Here is a 19226-nt window from a genome sequence, read left to right as displayed (position 1 = left end):
CTATTCCTATGCAGCTTTGTTCTTTTTGCTTAGGATTGTCTTGGCTAAACAGGCTCTTTTTTGGTTCCATATGGAATTTAAAGTAGTTTTTTTCTAGTTCTGTGAAGAAAGTCAATGGGAGCTTGATGGAAATAGCATTGAATCTGTAAATTACTTTGGGCAGTATTTCCATTTTTATGATATTGAACATGGAATATTTTTCCACTTGTTTGTTTCCTCTGTTATTTCCTTGAGCAGTGGTTTTTAGTTCTCCTTGAAGAGGTCTTTCACTTCCCTTGTAAGTTGCATTCCTAGCTATTTTATTCTCTTTGTAGCAATTGTAAATGGGAGTTCACTCATGATTAGGCTCTCTGCTTGTCTATTATTGGTATATAGGAATGCTTGGGTTTTGGATACCTTAGGTGTAAGAGCACCACTGGGTATATAAAGAAGAAGGGAAGGTAGTACACTGAGTTCATTTTATGAATGACCCTGGGTCCTTGATTTCTTTTCTCTTTGTGCTTGGCAGGAAAACGAGAATGGCAGTGGTTCTGAAGAAGTGTGCTACACTGTCATTAATCACATCCCCCATCGGAGGTCTTCCCTGAGCTCCAATGATGATGGCTATGAGAACATTGACTCCCTCACAAGGAAAGTGAGAGAATTTAGAGAAAGGTCAGAGACAGAATATGCCCTTCTTAGGACTTCTGTTAGTAGGCCTTATTCTTGCACCCATGAGCATGATTACGAAGTTGTGCTTCCACACTAAAACCCTCAAGCCGCTTTATCACCTTGCAGCAATGAAGATGATGCAGAACAGCAGACTCTGGAGAAGTTCTTCACCCTGAGCAGTGCATGAAACATTCCTTTCTGGCTAAAGTTTACAAATATTATCTTATTATATATCCTTAGGCAACTCTGAAATGTGGCATCTCTGTGGTTTAGGTGGAATCATAGAAATTGAAATGATCTAAAATATTCTATGTGTTTTTGCTTGTAAAGTTTGAGGACATGGAGGTGATAAAAAAAACTTTCTTAGGACAATAATGTAAAATGAAAATAAATTCCTAATCCCCCTGACTAACTGAATGGACCCCCTTCTGGGCCAAGGAGACCTCAGATGATCTTGAAAGACTGAATTCTGGCCATGATAGGAAGGGAGGTGAGACACATCTTGTTATACCCCTTCCCTTTTGGAGTTTAGGCACAAGTGACCAGGATGACTCATAAGACTGATGAAACAGACTGATTGTGGCAATAAGAGTCCCAATTCCAACCTGACTCTGGTGTGGATCACTCGCTGTCTGAGTGATTCCATCTATGAGACTTTGTCTATATAACAAAGACCTTGGTTTCCACAACCCCTTTATTTTAGCTAAAGCATTCTTTTCTACTGACTTCTTAAGTCTTTAGACAAAGCTTAACTCTTTCAACCAATTGCCAATCAGAAAATATTTGAATCTACCTATGACCTGTAAGCTCTCTCCTGCTTCAAGATCTTGCCTCTTTAAGCTGAACCAATGTGTACTTTCCATATATTGATTTATGTCTTTGCTTGTAACTCCTGTCTCCCTAAGATGTATAAAACTAAACGGTGACCTGACCACCTCAGGCACACTTTCTCAGGACCTCCTGAGAGTGTACCCCAGGCCATGGTAACTCATATTGGCTCAGAATCAACCTCTTTAAATATTTTACAGAATTTGGCTTTTGGTTACCAATAAATCTCCACAAATAAATGTCCAAGAATCTTCAATTCCAACCCTGCTCACCAAAGTTTAAATGCCAACATCTCCCCATCCAATTACCTATTTCATTTTTGAGGTGTAATCCACTCAATAAACTGTATAAGACCAGTGACCAGACCCTTTGCTAACCTGATATTTACTTCAATTTTTCTTTTTCTATGTACTGGAGATTTTTGCTTATAAACTTACAGTAATAGTTCAAAAATTAATAGTTTTTGACATTGGCTTTTCTGAGAAGAAAATTGAAAGTGTCACAAAATAAAAAAAAAAGATGAAATGAATCATATATAATTGTCCATTTTTTCATTTTTCTAGCCAATAGAGAATTGAAGGATTCTGTTTAAAGATTAGTAAAAATGGAAAATAAACTTGTGCTTATACTTTGTGTGCAACACACTAGTTAATTTAACCTGTGACTAGTTATCTCTACTGAAGGTGGATGTATAGTTTCTGGTTTTAAAATTCAAGCAAACTGGAAAATAATCCATCTAATTATACTTTCTTTCCCAAGAAATTTTTAAATGATATGCCAGCTTCCTAACTTGGAGACAAAAGCCTTAATTGACAATGCGTTTATGATATATATTTTTTGTATAGTTACAGTATACAAGTTGAATATCCCTTAGATAGATGCTTGAGAGCAGAAGTGTTTTGGATTTAAGATTTATTTTTGGATTTTGGAATATTTCCATACACATAATGTGGGAGTTGGAAGATGGGATTCAAGTCTAGTCATAAAATTCACTGACAGACTGGATTAAGAAAATGTGGCACATATACACCATGGAATACTATGCAGCCATAAAAAAGGATGAGTTCATGTCCTTTGTAGGGACATGGATGCAGCTGGAAACCATCATTCTCAGCAAACTATTGCAAGAACAGAAAACCAAATACTGCATGTTCTCACTCATAGGTGGGAATTGAACAATGAGATCACTTGGACACAGGAAGGGGAACATCACACACCGGGTCCTATTGTGGGGAGGGGGTAGGGGGAGGGATCGCATTAGGAGATATACCTAATATAAATGACGAATTAATGGGTGCAGCACACCAACATGGCACATGTATACATATGTAACAAACCTGCACGTTGTGCACATGTACCCTAGAACTTAAAGTATTATAATAATAATAATAATAATAATAATAATAATAAACTTATGTTTGATATACACCTTATCTGAATAGCCTGAAGGTAATTTTATATAATATTTTAAATAATTTTATGCCTGAAACAGAGTTTGTGTACATTGGACCATCAGAAAGCAAAAGTGTCACTATTTCAAGTCAGTGCTCAAAAAGTTTCAGATGTTAGGCTGGTGATGCAGTTCATGCTGGTGATCCGAGTACTTTGGGAAGCCAAGACTGGTGGATCTCTTGAGTCTGGGAGTTTGAGGCCAGCCTGCACAACACAGGGAGACCTCGTTTCTACAAATAATTAAAAAAGTAGCCAGGCGTGGTGGCACACACCTGTACTCAGAGAATTTCTCAAACAGAAATGGCCAAATAGGTGATTTTTTATCAATTCATGGGCTGTGGCCAGTGGTTTGGTGGATGGTGAGAGACTTGGAATGAATATGATTGGACAATTGGTGACAAGGAGGTCTGCGAAAGAATTATGTGGATGGACCTGTCTTGACAGGCTAAAAACCTGAAGATACTGTGTTATGTGAGTACTCACCAAAGAGTGACGTCAGCAGAGAAACTTTAATAGTCAACAGTGTGTGGATACCAGTCAGCCTCTTTCCCCAGTCACCCGGTCATCACACAGTGGGCTCCCAAACGGATGGCCATGGTGGCAGGGATGAAGATTTTGCATAATTTCCATTCTTCAAGGCTGACTGCGGTCACTGCTGATTGCCCAGTCTGCCAGCAGCAGAGACAAACATTGGGCCCGTGATATGGCAGCATTCCACAGGGTGATGAGACAGCTGCCGGGGGGCAGGTTGATTACACTGGAACACTTCTGTCATGGAAGGTAGTTCTTACTGAAATACACACTTACTCTGGATGTGGATTTGCCTTCTCCGCACGTTATGGTTCTGCCAAAAGTAACATCTGCAGACTTAAAGCGTGCCTTATCCACCATGATGTTACTTTACACAGCTTTGCTTCTGATTAAGGAATTCACTTCACAGCAAACAGAGTGTGCCAATGAGTTCATGCTCATGAATTATGAATTCACTGGCCTTACCATGTTCCCCATGATCCTGAAGCAGTTGGCTTGTAAGAATAGTGGAATAGCCCTTGGAAGACTCAGTATCAGTATCAGTTTGGTGGTAAAACCTTGAAGGGTTGTGAGACAGGTTCTCTATGATGCTATATAGACTTTGAATCAATGTCCAATATATGGTGAGGATTCATGGGTCCAGGAACCAAAGGATGGAAATGGAATTTGCATCATTCATTATTATTCTTAGTGATCCACTGACAATTTTTGTCCTCATGATTTTAAGCTCTGCTTGCCTAGAGGTCTTGGTTCCAGAGGGAATAATGCTTAGGCTAGGAGACAAAACAACATTTCTTTTAAACTGGAAATTAAGACTGCCACCTGGCCACTTTGAGCTCTCTGTTCCTCTGGATCAAAAGGTAAAAAGGAGAATTACTATAGTGGTTGGGGTAATCGATACTGACTAAAACGGACAAATTGGACTGCTACTCCAACACTCTACACAGTACTATCGTGCTCTGTGATTAAAGTCAGGGGAAAACTACAACAACCTGATTGGGACAGGACTATTAATGGCTCAGATCCTTCAGGAATAAAGGTCTGGGTTGCCTCACCAGGTGAAGAACTACAACCAAGATGCTTGCAAAGGCAAAAGTACATAGAATCTAAAAGAAGGCAGTTATAAATACCAGCTACAATCAAGTGACTAGTTACAGAAATGAGGACTGTATTGTTATATTTCTTCTTTATTTTGTTGTGAATATGTTTGTATGAATGCATATATGTACAGACATATAAACATTTATATGTATATTACATATGTATTTTATGTATTACATATACATATATGCATATGTATACACATATTAAGCAAATATCTTTGATGTCTTCCCTCTCTTATCCTCTTATGATGTAAGATAAGATGTATTACTTTTACATCACAGTATGTAAGTTATGGGATATCAAAGAGAAAATAACGCTTGTTAGTTTCCTTATTTGAAGATTCAGTATGGTTTGAGGAGTTGTGTATGAGTGTCAAGGTTGAACTATAAGAGTTAGTTTTATGTGTCAACTTTTCTAGGCTATAGTACCCAGCTAGGTCAAACACCAGCCTAGATGTTGCTGTGCAAGTATATTTTAAATGTGATTAACATTTAAATCTGTATATTTTAGATGCAATTAACATTTAAATCTGCTTTACTCAAGGAGTCTGAATTTCTAGACCGAAGACCCACCTTGGGGAATTCAGACTTACCAGCCCCTACAACTGTGTGAGTCAATTTCTTAATTTCTCAATAGACAGTTGATAGATAGATAACAGACAACAGATAATGGTTCTTTGGAGAACCCTGACTAATACGTCAACTAACCATCCATTAATCCATCTTAGTTATTTGAAGTGTTTCAGATTAAATTACAGACATCAGGATGCTCCTGTCTTAACTACTTCACTATGCATACCATAACTATAGTTCTCATAATTGTGTTTTTGATGTGAAATTTAAATTCAATAAAATTTAAAAATATCTTACAGCACATTCATTGAGTTTTAACAAATGCATGTATCTTTGTAACCTGAAATCACCCCAAATGTTCTATTATACCAATTCCAATAGATTCTCCTTTTCATGATTCTTCCCAGAGGCAATCACACTTTGGATTTATCCACCATAAATTAATTTGACTTATTTCAGAACTACATATAAATGAAATCAGTCTATTTTGCATGAACTTCTTTTATTGAGATGCATATTCATTTTGTTGCCTATATCAGAATTAATTCTTTAAAAATATTATTTTATTCCACGAATATGCCAGTTTTCTAGTAAATTATTTATAGATACTTAAGCTACCTACTATGAATATTTTCTTACATATGCTGTTATGTACACATTTGTCATTCCTTTTCAGTAAATTTCTAGTAGTGAATTATCTAGGTCAGAGAGTAGGTATATATTTAGTTTTATAAGAAACTCCCAGACCTTTTGCAAGAGTGATTGTATCATTTTTTTCCCTCCCGCATACAATTATGAGACATTTGATTGCTCAACACCCTTGCCAATATTTGTGGTAGCTTTGTTCAAGTTTTTTCTTTGTGGGGGGCGTGTGGTGGTATCATGTTGTATTTTTCATTTGTATTTTCCTGATGTCTAGTCATACTGGCTACTTTTCATGTACATGTATATCTATCTGTTTTTTTTTTTTTTTTTGAGACGGAGTCTCGCTCTGCCGCCCAGGCTGGAGTGCAGTGGCCGGATCTCAGCTCACTGCAAGCTCCGCCTCCCAGGTTCACGCCATTCTCCTGCCTCAGCCTCCCCAGTAGCTGGGACTACAGGCGCCCGCCACCTCGCCCGGCTAGTTTTTTGTATTTCTTAGTAGAGACGGGGTTTCACCGTGTCAGCCAGGATGGTCTCGATCTCCTGACCTCGTGATCCGCCCGCCTCGGCCTATCTATCTGTTTTTTATTAGTTGCCTATTTTGCTATTGTATCGCAGGGTTTCTTTATATATCTCTGGTACATCCTTGTCACATGTAAATTTTGCTAGTATTTTCTCTCAGTCTGTGATTTACCTACTCATTTTGTTAATGGATCTTTTGATGAGCAGATATTTATAATGTTGATGAAGTTATAATTGTAAGCATTTTTATTAGTGTTTTGCTTTCTGTGTCCTATTTGACTAAACATCATATACTCTCCTGTTGTGAACATATTGATCTAAGGTGTTTTATTAAAAATTTCATGGTTTAGCTTTTCCAATTAGAATTATGGTAGATCTCCAGTTAATTTTGTTCATAGTGAAAGTAGTGTCATGCTTGACTTTTCATTTTGAAAAGTAGCAATTTGCTGAGGAGACTTTCCTCTCCAGATTAGACTGCTTTTATAACTTTGTTGGTGTTGGGACTCAGAAACCAGCACCCAAAATAAGCCACGCTGACATGCTGAATGAAGAAGAAGTCTCAAGGTCTCTGTGACTCCTCCTCCCACCATCCCTCAGTCCTCTGTCTTTCCCAAAGCACTGGGTGCAATTGTTCTCTGAAGTTACCTTATGTGCCTAAAGTCTGGACCCACTAGAGAAGAAAACAATGACCTCTGGCCCCTTTGCTGAGGTTTCATTCACTGAACTCATATTGCAGGAAGAGAGACAAAAGTCTGTTGGTGCACTTGGACAGATTTTTGTCTTCTCTGTCGGCCCCACAGACTTTGTCCCAGGCTATTTTATGTTCTTCGAGCCCATGGAATTCCTCTTTACTACCCCCTTTACTACCCCGACTAAATTCATTCATACTTCTCCATCTCCCTTTCCCGTAAGAAGAAGGGTACTTTCTGTAGTCCATTGTGTGGTGGGGTAATCACTGCGTGATTCTGCCCCATGCAAGAGTTAATAAATTAAGGATATTCTCCAATTAATCTGTCTTTTTGAGTTGATTTTTCAGTGAACCTTCAGAGAGTAAAAGGAAAATTTTTCCTTGATTCTTACATTAAAAATTGATTGCACAATGTTCATATCAATACCACACTGTCTTAATTACAGTAGTTTTATGGTAAACCTTAATAAGTCAGGTAGTGTAAGTCTTTGAACACATTTTTTAAAAAGATTGTTTTATATGTTCTAGGATTATTAAAATTCAAGGTTTGCATGCTGTCTCAGGGAACATCACCTTCCCAGAGCCCACATGTGTCCTAACCTGGAAGCTTTCTGAATATCTGAACATGGTTGTTCAAGAGTTTTTATGGAACCCTCATTATGTAGGTATGGTTGATTAAATTATTGACCATTGGTGATTGAACTCAATCTCCAGCAACTCTCTTCTCCCCAAAGGTCAGAGGTTAGGTGTCAAGCTAAAATTCAAACCCTCTCATCATGTGCTTGGTTTCTCTGATAACAAATCCTACCCTGAAATTATTGAGAAGACCCATCACTTCTGGATTAAGATGATGAATAGGAGGCAGGACTGGCTTTTAGCTTCCACTCAGATGGGCAAGGCAGTATATGAAGATTTGTATTGTGAACCTTTGCTCCAAGAACAACTACAGAAACACAACAGGAAAGCTGAGAGAATACACAGACCCTTTGACAGGACTGGAACACTACTGCAGGCTTCCTGAGATGCTACAAATGTGTGAGTTTGCTTGCTTTCTCAACAGGGAGGTTTGTGGTCTGGGGCAAGTTCTCAGCCTTGGTCACCAGCTGCCAGAAGTAGACTTGGTACTGTTGGGGGAGAGCATGGTGAAAATGAGACCACCCTTTTTAGGACTGTGGGCTGTGTAGGAGAATGGTGAGGCCTGTGACTGCTGGCTTTCCCCATCTTCCCTGGTGACATGTACCACTCGACAGAGGCAGCCATAATGCCCCTGGGAATATAACACTATTGGACTGGGAACCACACCCCCACCCTCCACAGCAGCCACAGCAAGTCCCGCCCAAGAAGAGGCTGAGCTCAGATACACCTATCTCTGACCCCACCTAGTGATCTTTCTCTACTTGCCCTGGTAGCCTAAAACAAAGGTCATAATCTCTCAGGAGTACAATGGCCCTGCCTACTGCCTGAGAAACCTGAATACTTAACCAGGTGTCCCTAGGTCAACCTTGTGTCCTTCCTATAGGACTGCAGCTGACGTGCTCTTGAAAGTGCCACCTCCTAGTCAGAGGCCAACCAACACAAAACCAGTGCACGAAGCAAAAACACAACCAAGGACCCTCACAGAATTCACTTCACTTCCCTGCTACCTCCACCAGAGCACGTGCTGGTATCCATGGCTGCATGACCTGAAGATGGATCACATCACAGGACTCTTAGGAGACATTCCCCACTACCAGGCCAGGCCCAGTAGCTCCACTGCGTGGATAGACCCAGAAGAGCAAAAACAATCACTGCAGTTAGGCTCTCAGGAAGCCTCATTCCTAGGGGAAGGGGAGAACACCACATCAAGGGAGCACTCTGTGGGACAAAATCTGAACAGCAGCCCTTGAGTCCCAGATCTTCCCTCTGACACAGTCACTCAAATGAGAAGGAAGCAGAAAAACAATTCTGGTAATATGACCAAACAAGGTTCTTTAACACACCCCAAAACATCATACCAGCTCACCAGCAATGGATCCAAACCAAGACAAAATCTCTGGATTGCCAGAAAAGGAATTCAAAAGGTTGATTCAGAATTCGGAAGCTAATTAAGGAGGCACCAGAAAAAGGTGAAGTCCAACTTAAATAAATCAAAAACATGATACCATGATACAGAATATAAAAGGAAAATTCTTCAGCAAAATAGGTAGCATAAATAAAAAACACTCACAACTTCTGGAAATCAAGGACATACTTAGAGAAATGCAAAATGCACTGGAAAGTCTCAGCAATAGAATCAAACAAGCAGAAGAAAGAACTTCAGAGTTTGAAGACAAGGCTTTCAAATTAACCCAATCTGTCAAAGACAAAGAAAAGGGAATAAAAAAATGAACAAAGCCTCCAAAAAGTTTGGGACTATGTTGAGTGTCCAAACCTAAGAATAATTGGTGTTCCCAAGGAAGAAGAGAAATCTGAGTTTGGAAAACATATTTGAGGGAATAATCAAGGAAAACTTTCCTAGCCTTGCTAGAGATCTAGACATCCAAGTACAAGAAGCTCAAAGAACACCAGAAAAATTCATCACAAAAAGATCATCACCTAGGCACATAGTCGTCAGATTATCCAAAGTCAAGATGAAAGAAAGAATCTTAAGTGCTGTGAGGCAACAGTATCAGGTAATCCATGGAAAACCTAAAGGAAAACCTGGCTGGGCGTGGTGGCTCACGCCTGTAATCGCAGCACTTTGGGAGGCTGAGGCGGGTGGATCACAAGGTCAGGAGTTTGAGACCAGCCTGACCAACATGATGAAACTTCATCTGTACTAAAAATACAAAAAATAACTGGGTGTGGTGGTGCCTGCCTGTATTCCCAGATACTCAGGAGGCTGAGGCAGGAGAATTGCTTGAACCTGGGAGGCAGAGGTTGCAGTGAGCTTGAGATCGCACCACTGCACTCCAGCCTGGGTGACAGAGCAAGACTCTGTCTTTTTTAAAAAAAAAAAAGAAAGTAAAGAAAAGAAAAACCTATCAGATTAACAGCAGATTTCTCAGCAGAAACCCTACAAGCTAGGAGGGATTGGGGATTGGAGTCATATTTTTAGCCATCTTAAACAATGCAATTATCAGCCAAGACTTTTGTATCCAGTGAAACTAAGCTTCACAAATGAAGGAAAGATACAGTCTTTTCCAGACAAACAAATGCTGAAAGAATTCACCACTACCAAGCCAGCACTACAAAATTGCTAGAGGGAGCTCTAAATCTTGAAACAAATCCTCAAAATACACCAAAATAGAACCTCCTTAAAACATAAATTTCACAGGATCTATAAAACAACAACACAATGGAAAAAAAAAAAAGGTATTCAGGCAACAAATAGCACAACAAATAGAAGAGTACCTCACATCTCAATACTAACGTTGAATGTCAACGGCCTAAAAGTTCCACTTAAAAGATACAGAATGGCAGAATGAATAAGAATTCAACAACCAAGGTTCTGCTGTCTCCAGGAGACTCATCTAACACATAAAAACCCACATAAAGTAAAGGAGTGGAAAAAGATATTTCACACAAATGTACACCAAAAGCAAGCAGGAGTAGCTATTCTTATATCATACAAAACAAATTTTAAAGCAATATGGTGAAACCCTGTCTCTACCAAAAATACAAAAAAATTAGCTGGGTGTGGTGGTGGGTGCCTGTAGTCCCAGCTACTCAGCAGGCTGAGGCAGAAGAATCACTTGAACCCAGGAGGTGGAGGTTGCAGTGAGCTGAGATCATGCCACTGCCCTCCAGCCTTGGCAACAGAGACTCTGTCTCAAAAAAAAAAAAAAAAAAAAAAAAAAAGGGAAAAGACAAAGAAGGACATTATATAATGATATAATGATAAAAGGACTTGTCCAACAGGAAAATTTCACAGTTCTAAATATATATGCCCCTAACGGTGGAACTCCAAAATTTATTTAAAAAAGTTACTAGACCTAAGAAATGAGATACATGGCAACACAATAATAGTGGGGGACTTCAACACTCCACTGACAGCACTAGACAGGTCATAAAGATAGAAAGTCAACAAAGAAACAATGGACTTAAACTATACCCTACAACAAATGGACTTAATAGATATTTACAGAACATTCTATCCAGCAACTGCAGAATATATATTCTATTCATCAGCACATGGAACATTCTCCAAGATAGACCATACGATGGGCCACAAAAGAAGTCTTAGTATATTTAAGAAATTCAAAATTATATCAAGTACTCTCTGAGACCACAGTGGACTAAAACTGGAAATAAACTCCAAAAGGAGCTCTGAAAACCATGCAAATATATAAAAATTAAGTAACCTGCTCCTGAATGATCACTGGGTCAACAATGCAGTCAAGATGGAAATTTAAAAAATTATTTGAACCGAATGATAGTAGTGACACAACCTATCAAAACGTCTGGGATATGGCAACAGCAGTGCTAAGAGGAAAGTTCAGTGCATTAAATGCCTACATCAAAAAGTCTGAAAGAGCACATCTAGACAATCTAAGGTCACACCTCACAGAACTGGAGTAACGAAAACAACCCAAACTCAAACTCAGCAGAATAAAAGAAAATAGAAGATGCCAGCGGAACTAAATGAAATTGAAACAAAAAAAGAAAAATACAAAAGATAAATGAGACAAAAATCTGGTTCTTTGAAAGGATAAATAAAACTGATAGACCATTAGTAAGACTAACCAAGAAGAGAGAAGCTCCAATTAAGTTCAATTAGAAATGAAACGGGAGATATTACAACTGATACCAGAGAAATACAAAGATTTTTCAAGGCTACTATGAACATCTCTACAAATCATATAAACTAGAAAACCTATAGGAGATGGGTAAATTCCTTGAAATATACAGCCCTCCCAGATTAAACCAGGAAGAAATAGAATCTTGGAATAGACCAGTAACAAACAGCAAGATCGAAACGGTAATTTAAAAATTGTCGACAAAAAAACTTCCAAGACCAGACGAATTCACAGCTAAATTCTATCAGACATTCAAAGAAGAATTGGTACCAATCCTATTGACACTGTTCCACAAGATACAGAAAGAGGGAATCCTCCCTAAATCATCCTATGAAGCCAGTATCACCCTAATTCTAAAACCAGGCAAGGACATAACAAAAAAAGAAAACTACAGACCAACATCCCTGATGAACATAGATACAAAAATCCTGAAAAAAATACTAACAAACACAATCCAACAACATATCAAAAAGAGAATCCACCACAATCAAGTGAGTTTCATACTAGGGAAGCAGGAATGGTTTAACATATGTAAGTAAATAAATGTGATACGCCACATAAACAGAATTAAAGACAAAAATCACATGATTATCTCAACAGACACAGAAAAAGCATTTGACAAAATCCAGCATCCTTTTATGATTAAAAGCCTCAGCGAAACTGGCCTAGAAGGGACATATCTTAGTTGTCTAAAAATTACTTGCCTTTTCGTATTTTTGACCTATTTGTATTTCTTCTTTTTTCTATATCTGTCACATATATATTTACAATACAGGTTTTTATTTGTCTCTTACTGATATTTAAAATTGCCATGGTTATTAAATCTTTGCTTTTTGTCTCACAAATATTTCCCACATTTTAAAATTTGTGTTTAATATTTGAAATACAGTTGAAAATTTGCTTTTGTAGGGGAGAAGTTATTTTTACCTACCTTTCTTAGGTTTATTGGTAGGACTGACTCCGGTAACAAAATAAAGATTCACAAGAGAAACATGAACAAGTTTATTAAAATGTATGCTGCAGTATACACGAGAGATGCTCAGGGAATGAGTAATTCCTAGATCTAGGCCTCCAGCTTATGGAGCAGCTTCAAAAAAGAATGGTAAATTTTTAGAGGATGACAAGACAAAGGAAAAGGACAAGACAAAGGAAAAGGACAAGACAAAGGAAAAGGACAAGACAAAGGAAAAGTTTCTGGGGACAGCACATTGTGGGAAGGCTAATAAATGGCAGATAAAGGCTAGTTGGGAGGGGTTGTTCTGTAGATTCCTTTGGTGCCATCTCCTGGCTGTTAACATCTAAAGTTATCCTCAGCGGTAACTTTTGTCTTTCTTGGTGGGGGGAGGAGGACACAATTGTCTTTGTACATCTGTCTTCCACTTTTAGGCAAATTGAGGAAAGGCAGGTAACGTTTTCTTTATTTGCTTCCTCCCAGGTGCACTCAGTTCAAAATAATTTTTATGTTAAAGAGATATATTTTTGTAAGCAATGAAAAAAGGACTCCCTATTTTATAAACTGCTGGGATAGCTGACTAGCCATGTGTAGAAGAATAAAACTGGACTCCTATCTTTCACCATATATAAAAAATTAACTCAAGATGAATTAAATATTTACATGGAAGATGCCAAACTGTAAGAATCCTACAAGAAAACCTAGGGAATATTATTCTGGACACTAGCCTTGGAAAGGAATTGATGACTCAGTCCTCCAAAGCAATTGCAACAAAAACAAAAATTACCTAATTAAATTAAAGAGCTTCTGTAAAGCAAAAGGAACAATCAACAGAGAAAACAGACAACCTATAAAATGGGAGAAAATATTCACAAACGCTGCATCTAACAAAGGTGTAATATCCAGAATCTACAAGAAATTTAACTCAATGAGCAAAAAACAAATAACCCCATATAAAAATGGGCAAAGGACATGAGCAGATACTTCTCAAAAGAAGACACACAGGTAGCCAACAAATGTGAAAAAATGCTCATCATCACTAATCATCAGAGAAATGCAAATCAAAACCACAGTGAATACCAGAATGGCTATTATTAAAAAGTAAAAAAATAAAAACAAAAAACCAGATGCTGGCGAGGCTGTGGAGAAAAGGGAATGCTGTTGGTGGGAATGTCAATTTGTTCTGCCATTGTGAAAAGCAGTTTGGAGATTTCTCAAAGAACTTAAACAGAGCTACCATTTGACCCAGCAATCCCATTACTGGGTATATATCCAGAGGAAAAGAAATCATTCTACCAAAAAGACACATTCACTTGTATATTCACTGCAGCACTATTCACCATAGCAAAGACATGGAATTAATGTAGGTGCCCAATGGTAGACTGGATAAAGAAACTGTGGTTCCTATACACCATGGAATACTATGCAGCCATAAAAAATAATGAAGTCATGTTCCTTTGCAGCAAGATGGATGCACCTGGAGGCCTTTAATTAATGCAGACACAGAAAACTAAATACTGCATGTTCTTACTTATAAGTGGGAGCTAAACAATATGTACACATGAACATAAAGATGGGAACAACAGACACAGGGACTGCTAGAGGGTAGAGAAAGGGAGAAGGGAAAGGACTGAAAAACTAACTGCTGGGTACTGTGCTCAGTGTCTGGGTGACAGGATCAATCATACACCAAACCTCAGCATCATGCAATATACCCAGGTAACAAACCTGCACATGTACCCCCTGAAACTAAAAGTAATGTTTAAACTATGTTTAAAAAGAGATATCTTTTTGGATGGCATATTTTGATTTTCTCCACTTTCAGTTTCTTTTTAAAAAACATGCTTTAATTTTTATGCAATTGGTCCTAACAGTTTTTGATTTACACAATTTGATGCTTGCTTGGGACATAACAATTTAGTACATCCATATGTTTATTGTAGATTCAATCTTTAATCAATAAAATTGCCCTGTTTTGCCACTTTTATTAGCTCAAAATTATATTGAATTTTTGTAACTTAATTTTTAAAAATGTTCTCTTTTCTTTCTTTAATTGACTGTATTGTTTGTTTCAAACAGACTGTATAAATTTGAGTTTAGTTTTTTTTTTAACCTAGCTTATGACATGCCTTTTTCTATTAATTGGAACACTCATTCCTTAAGTGATTGATGTATTTATTTCACTCATATTTATAATCACTTATGAGCAATCATTGTGTGCCTATACTGACATGATTTGTCTTACTTCTTTAACCTTACTTTCTTTATTTTACTATTTATTCTTTTATTTGTTACTTTAATTTACTTTTTTTTTTTAGAGACAGGGTCTCGCTCTGTTGCCCAGGCTAAAATGCAGTGGCATTATCATAGCTCACTACAACCTCAAACTCCTGTGAAGCGACACTTCTGCCTCAGTCTCTTGAGTAGCTGGTACTACAAGTGCATGGGACCATGGCCACCTAATTTTTAAATTTTTTTTGTAGAGTCAGTGTCTTGCTATGTTGCGAGGGCTGGTGTCGAACTCCTGGCCTCAAGCTGCCCTCCCATCTGGGCCTCTCAAGTCACTGGGATTTCTTGTATTATTTAATGTGCCATTGTTGTTCTTTCTTCTTTGCCCTTTTCTTCATAAACTATTTTCTTTTAGCCTTTTAGGGATCCAGTATTTGAGAAGTAATTTAGGCTGGACATTAGTTCTAAATTTAAAAAAATAACGAAAATGATTAGTTCAGAGGCATCGGCCAGAAATTAAAATATTCAACTTTTGAGAAATGATGCAATTAATACTCTTTTCTTTCCTTCCCTCACTCTATCCTGGGTTTGATGGTGAGCTAACTGTTATGCTTTTGACTATTCCAGTATTATTATTTTATTATATCATGCATTCTTAAGGGAAATTTAATGAGTCAGAAGAAAACTCTGAGGCATGCCTACAACTCCATGTGTCTTCCTGTCAGTGTCTGCAGACACACACTTCCTGGTTCCACCTGCTTTGATGGATGCATTTCTCATACTCCTATAGACAGCCAGTTCTCCCACTTCTGGCCTACATACAACTCTCCTGTGACTTCAAGGGAATTGTTCCAGAATTGCAATCTCTCTCCAGAATCATTGATTTCTTTCCATTATAAATACATTTTCGATGCTGCAAGGAAATAGCACTCAAACATAAATTTAATTTTCTCAGCAAGGCAATTTTACTTCTATAGAAGGCTGCGTCTTGTGGATGGAGCAATGGCGAGAGTGCACCTGAACAAGGGAGGGGAAGGGGTTCTCATCCCTGACGCAGGTAGCCCCTGCTGCTGTGTTATTCCCCTATTGGCTAGGGTTGGACTGCACAGTCTAAACTAATTCCAATTGGCTATTTTAAAGCAAGCAGGGGTATGAGACAGAGTGGCAGGGGGAGCAGTTTGGTGGGAAAGATGGTTACAGAACAGGTAACTAAAGATGACTTAGGTCAGAACAGGTGATCGGGGTGACTCAGGTCAAAGCAGGTAACCAGGATGAGTCAGGACAGAGCAGGTGACCAGGGGAACAGATGTGAACTACTGATTAAAACTGGTGGAAAAGGTTGTTTACTGAAACTATGAAGAAGTTAACCTTTAAAATGGAGGACAAAGAACTGAACATACTGACATACTGATTCTTTGAAGAGAAATTTAGAACTCATTGTATCCAACATTTCTCCTTACTGGATTATTCAATCAATATTTAAGAATTGCCATTTTTATTCTAATGAAGAAACATCCTTATCCATCAGAACTCTCTCCCTAGAGCTCCTCATTTCTGTCCCCTTTTTGTAGCAAAACTCTTCAGAGTCATGTTTATTTGTTACTGGAATTCATCTCCTACTAATGACTTTTTTATTCATATACATTACGGGGTACAAGTGTAATTTTTTTACATGCATTGATTGCATATTGGTGATTTCTAGACTATTAGATGATCCATCACCAGAATAATGTACATTGCACTCATTAAGTAATTTCTCATTATCTACCCACTTTCCATCTCACTATTCTTCCCAGTCTCCAATATCATTCCACACTGTAAATACACATGATGTAGCTCTCATTTATAAGTGAATCTACCATTAACTCTTAAACTCGCTTCACCCACACTTCCACCTAAATCCAATGTCCTCATGAGCATTTCCTTTGGCATTGTTGGCTCATGGCTTCTTTCACTTGGAAACCCTTTCTTTGCTGGATTTTCGGGAAACCACATTTGCTTTTAGTGGGTGGGGCAGATGTTTGACTAAAGAATCCACCTTAATTGTTGTCCTTAGGCTCTCTGTTCCTCAATTAACTTTGGAAGTTTTAATTTTTCCTTGACAATTGTCCATGCTGATTTAGGTTTAAATATATGGATATAGAATTATACACACTTATGTTGCTAGAAATAGGTAATAATATTAAAAATACACTTTCATAACCATGAGGGGTTACTCTGTGCCAGTTGTATCATCACAAGGCAACAAAATTTGAAATTAAAGAATAAATTAAAGGTAAAAATAATTCAAAAACTCTAGATTTGGAAAATTAGACACAAGTGCATGTCTGTGGCTTTGAAGGAGTTTATTATTGTGTAGATAAGATAATCTGCAGTCAAGTGATTACTGCGAAAAGTCAGAGCAAGGGAGGTCCCAGAAGACAGGAACTCATAGGTTAGGATGTGATTTATAATAATGTTTTGTGATCATAAATGCCATAAATGGTGTCACTTATGCAAGTGACTCAGCTTACGGTGAAATTGCTGACCCCTCCGAATGATAAGCATATGTGTGGTGAACTGAGGTGATGGGATGACACCGGCTGTGGCCAGGGACCCCTCAGACCTGACAAGAAAGGGAACCCAGAGGGCATCAGAGATAATGATCATGGACTGTCCTGCAGAGGGCCATAAAACCTGCCAGGAAACTGGGCATGGATGAGACCCTAGACACCTGCAGAGTCTCTGCCCAGGAGAACTCCGAGGCCTTCTTCTGCTGCAGTTGTTGGAGGCCCTGTTGGGGGAGAAAAGCATCGAGCAACACCCCCCTACCTGCCATGGGTTGATGAAAACTGGACCTGTCCATTTGTCAGTGGGAGTGCTGGGCTCTGAGCTATGGTGTGGTTCCTTCCTCCTCCCTGTTATCACTACCTCTGTGTGTTGAATATATTAATATTTGCATGATTTGTGACGCTAACTCATCATGAAACCTCAGGCCACCAGTCAGAGTTAGCACAACTAGGCTGATTGGAACTTGTCGAGAGAATATGTCTCCAAGCACACGGAGGGTGTCTATGATTAGGAGGCTCAGGAAGGTCTACTAGGAAACTGATAGCTGAGCAACGCTGTGTGTATGTGTGTATGTGTGTGTGTGTGTGTGTGTGTGTGTGTGTGTGTGTGTGTTTAGAGGGTGGGGGGGTAGATTGGGGGAGGATGTGCAGACAGTCCTAGAATTTCTTCTATATGGTTCTTCTAAATGTATAGTCATTTAGACTATACATGATTTCCCTCTCTGTGAGGGAAATCATGTGGCCCCCATCATCTTCTGATTTGGCTTTTGTCTAAACTTTATATATCAATATTGTTAGAGGTTATTTTTATTTATCAGACTCCGTGTTGTAACTAAGCTTAATTTGTCTATTAATTCAATGGGCTATTATCTCCCTTTTTGATGTGTCGGGACTCATACCTCATATCACAATTCAGAGTTGATATAAAGATTATTTTATGCTGAAGACATCTGAGAATCAGTGGATACCAAAAGAAGCCTTCTCAGGGCTGTCTTATCTGATGCAAAGCAACACATTTTGGGAAATGAGGCTGCCATAAATTCCCTCTTCAGGGAGAGGCTACTCCTAGGAGGGAGACCAAAGTAAACCTATCATAAGTTCCCTCTCAGGGGTTGTCTCATGGCCATGAAGACAGGAAGACAGAAAGGCCACTTACACCTACATAAATAAACATCATCATAGATTTTCTTATCTTTTTTTTGTTCTTCTAAAAACCCATTTGTCTTTCCTAAAGAAACCTATCTGTTATTTACACAGAGATCTTTTCTACCCACCCCAACTTTTCCCTACTAAAGTAGGCATATAAGCCCTAGCTAACCATTTAGCAAGCTGGCTACTTCTTGTGTTCTCAAACGTTTTCCTGCTGTTGATCTGTCATTTGTTAAAGGAGAGGAAAAGCTTTTTTCTCCCTGAGAAATTCCTTTGGTCAGCCTATTTAAATAAGTATATGATAATAATATGGACCTACACAAGGTCTCCTAGTAAGACTTTTTACATTTTCCATACTTTATTTAGAGTGACTGGGGTTATTGGAGCAGTTAGTAGAGTATCTGGAGAAGATGAATCCTGAGCTGAGGTCCGAAAAGTTTTATTGCAAGTGAAGTGATGCCAGGTTCCATTTGATAATCTTATTTGCATGCTGGAAACGTCAATAATGTCTTACAAAATAAAAATGTTGGCTGGGCGCAGTGGCTCACGCCTGTAATCTCAGCACTTTGGGAGGCCGAGGCAGGCAGATCACCTGAAGTC

At 38.5% G+C, this 19226-nt stretch overlaps 1 protein-coding gene across 4 annotated transcripts in view; it reads left to right on the top strand.

Moving 5' to 3' along the window:
* The window catches only part of GCSAML (germinal center associated signaling and motility like), a 55687-nt gene extending 50376 nt beyond the window's left edge, over positions 1–5311 (top strand). For 3 of the 4 annotated variants that reach the window (XM_045390605.3, XM_045390610.3, XM_074020619.1), the window contains one exon: positions 509–2008. In XM_045390605.3, the coding sequence (XP_045246540.2) occupies positions 509–748 (240 nt within the window). In that variant the 3' untranslated portion in view covers positions 749–2008. Of the gene's footprint in view, positions 1–508; positions 2009–5109 lie in introns of those variants that run through there. The other variant, XM_074019755.1, reaches the window with a different exon arrangement.
* The last annotated feature ends 13915 nt before the right edge of the window (positions 5312–19226 follow it).

Source organism: Macaca fascicularis, chromosome 1 (assembly GCF_037993035.2).
Source record: "Macaca fascicularis isolate 582-1 chromosome 1, T2T-MFA8v1.1".
In the NCBI taxonomy this organism is placed as follows: Eukaryota; Metazoa; Chordata; class Mammalia; order Primates; family Cercopithecidae; genus Macaca; species Macaca fascicularis.
Note: the sequence above shows the minus strand (reverse complement) of the source record. Positions and strands in the feature narration are given on the sequence as shown.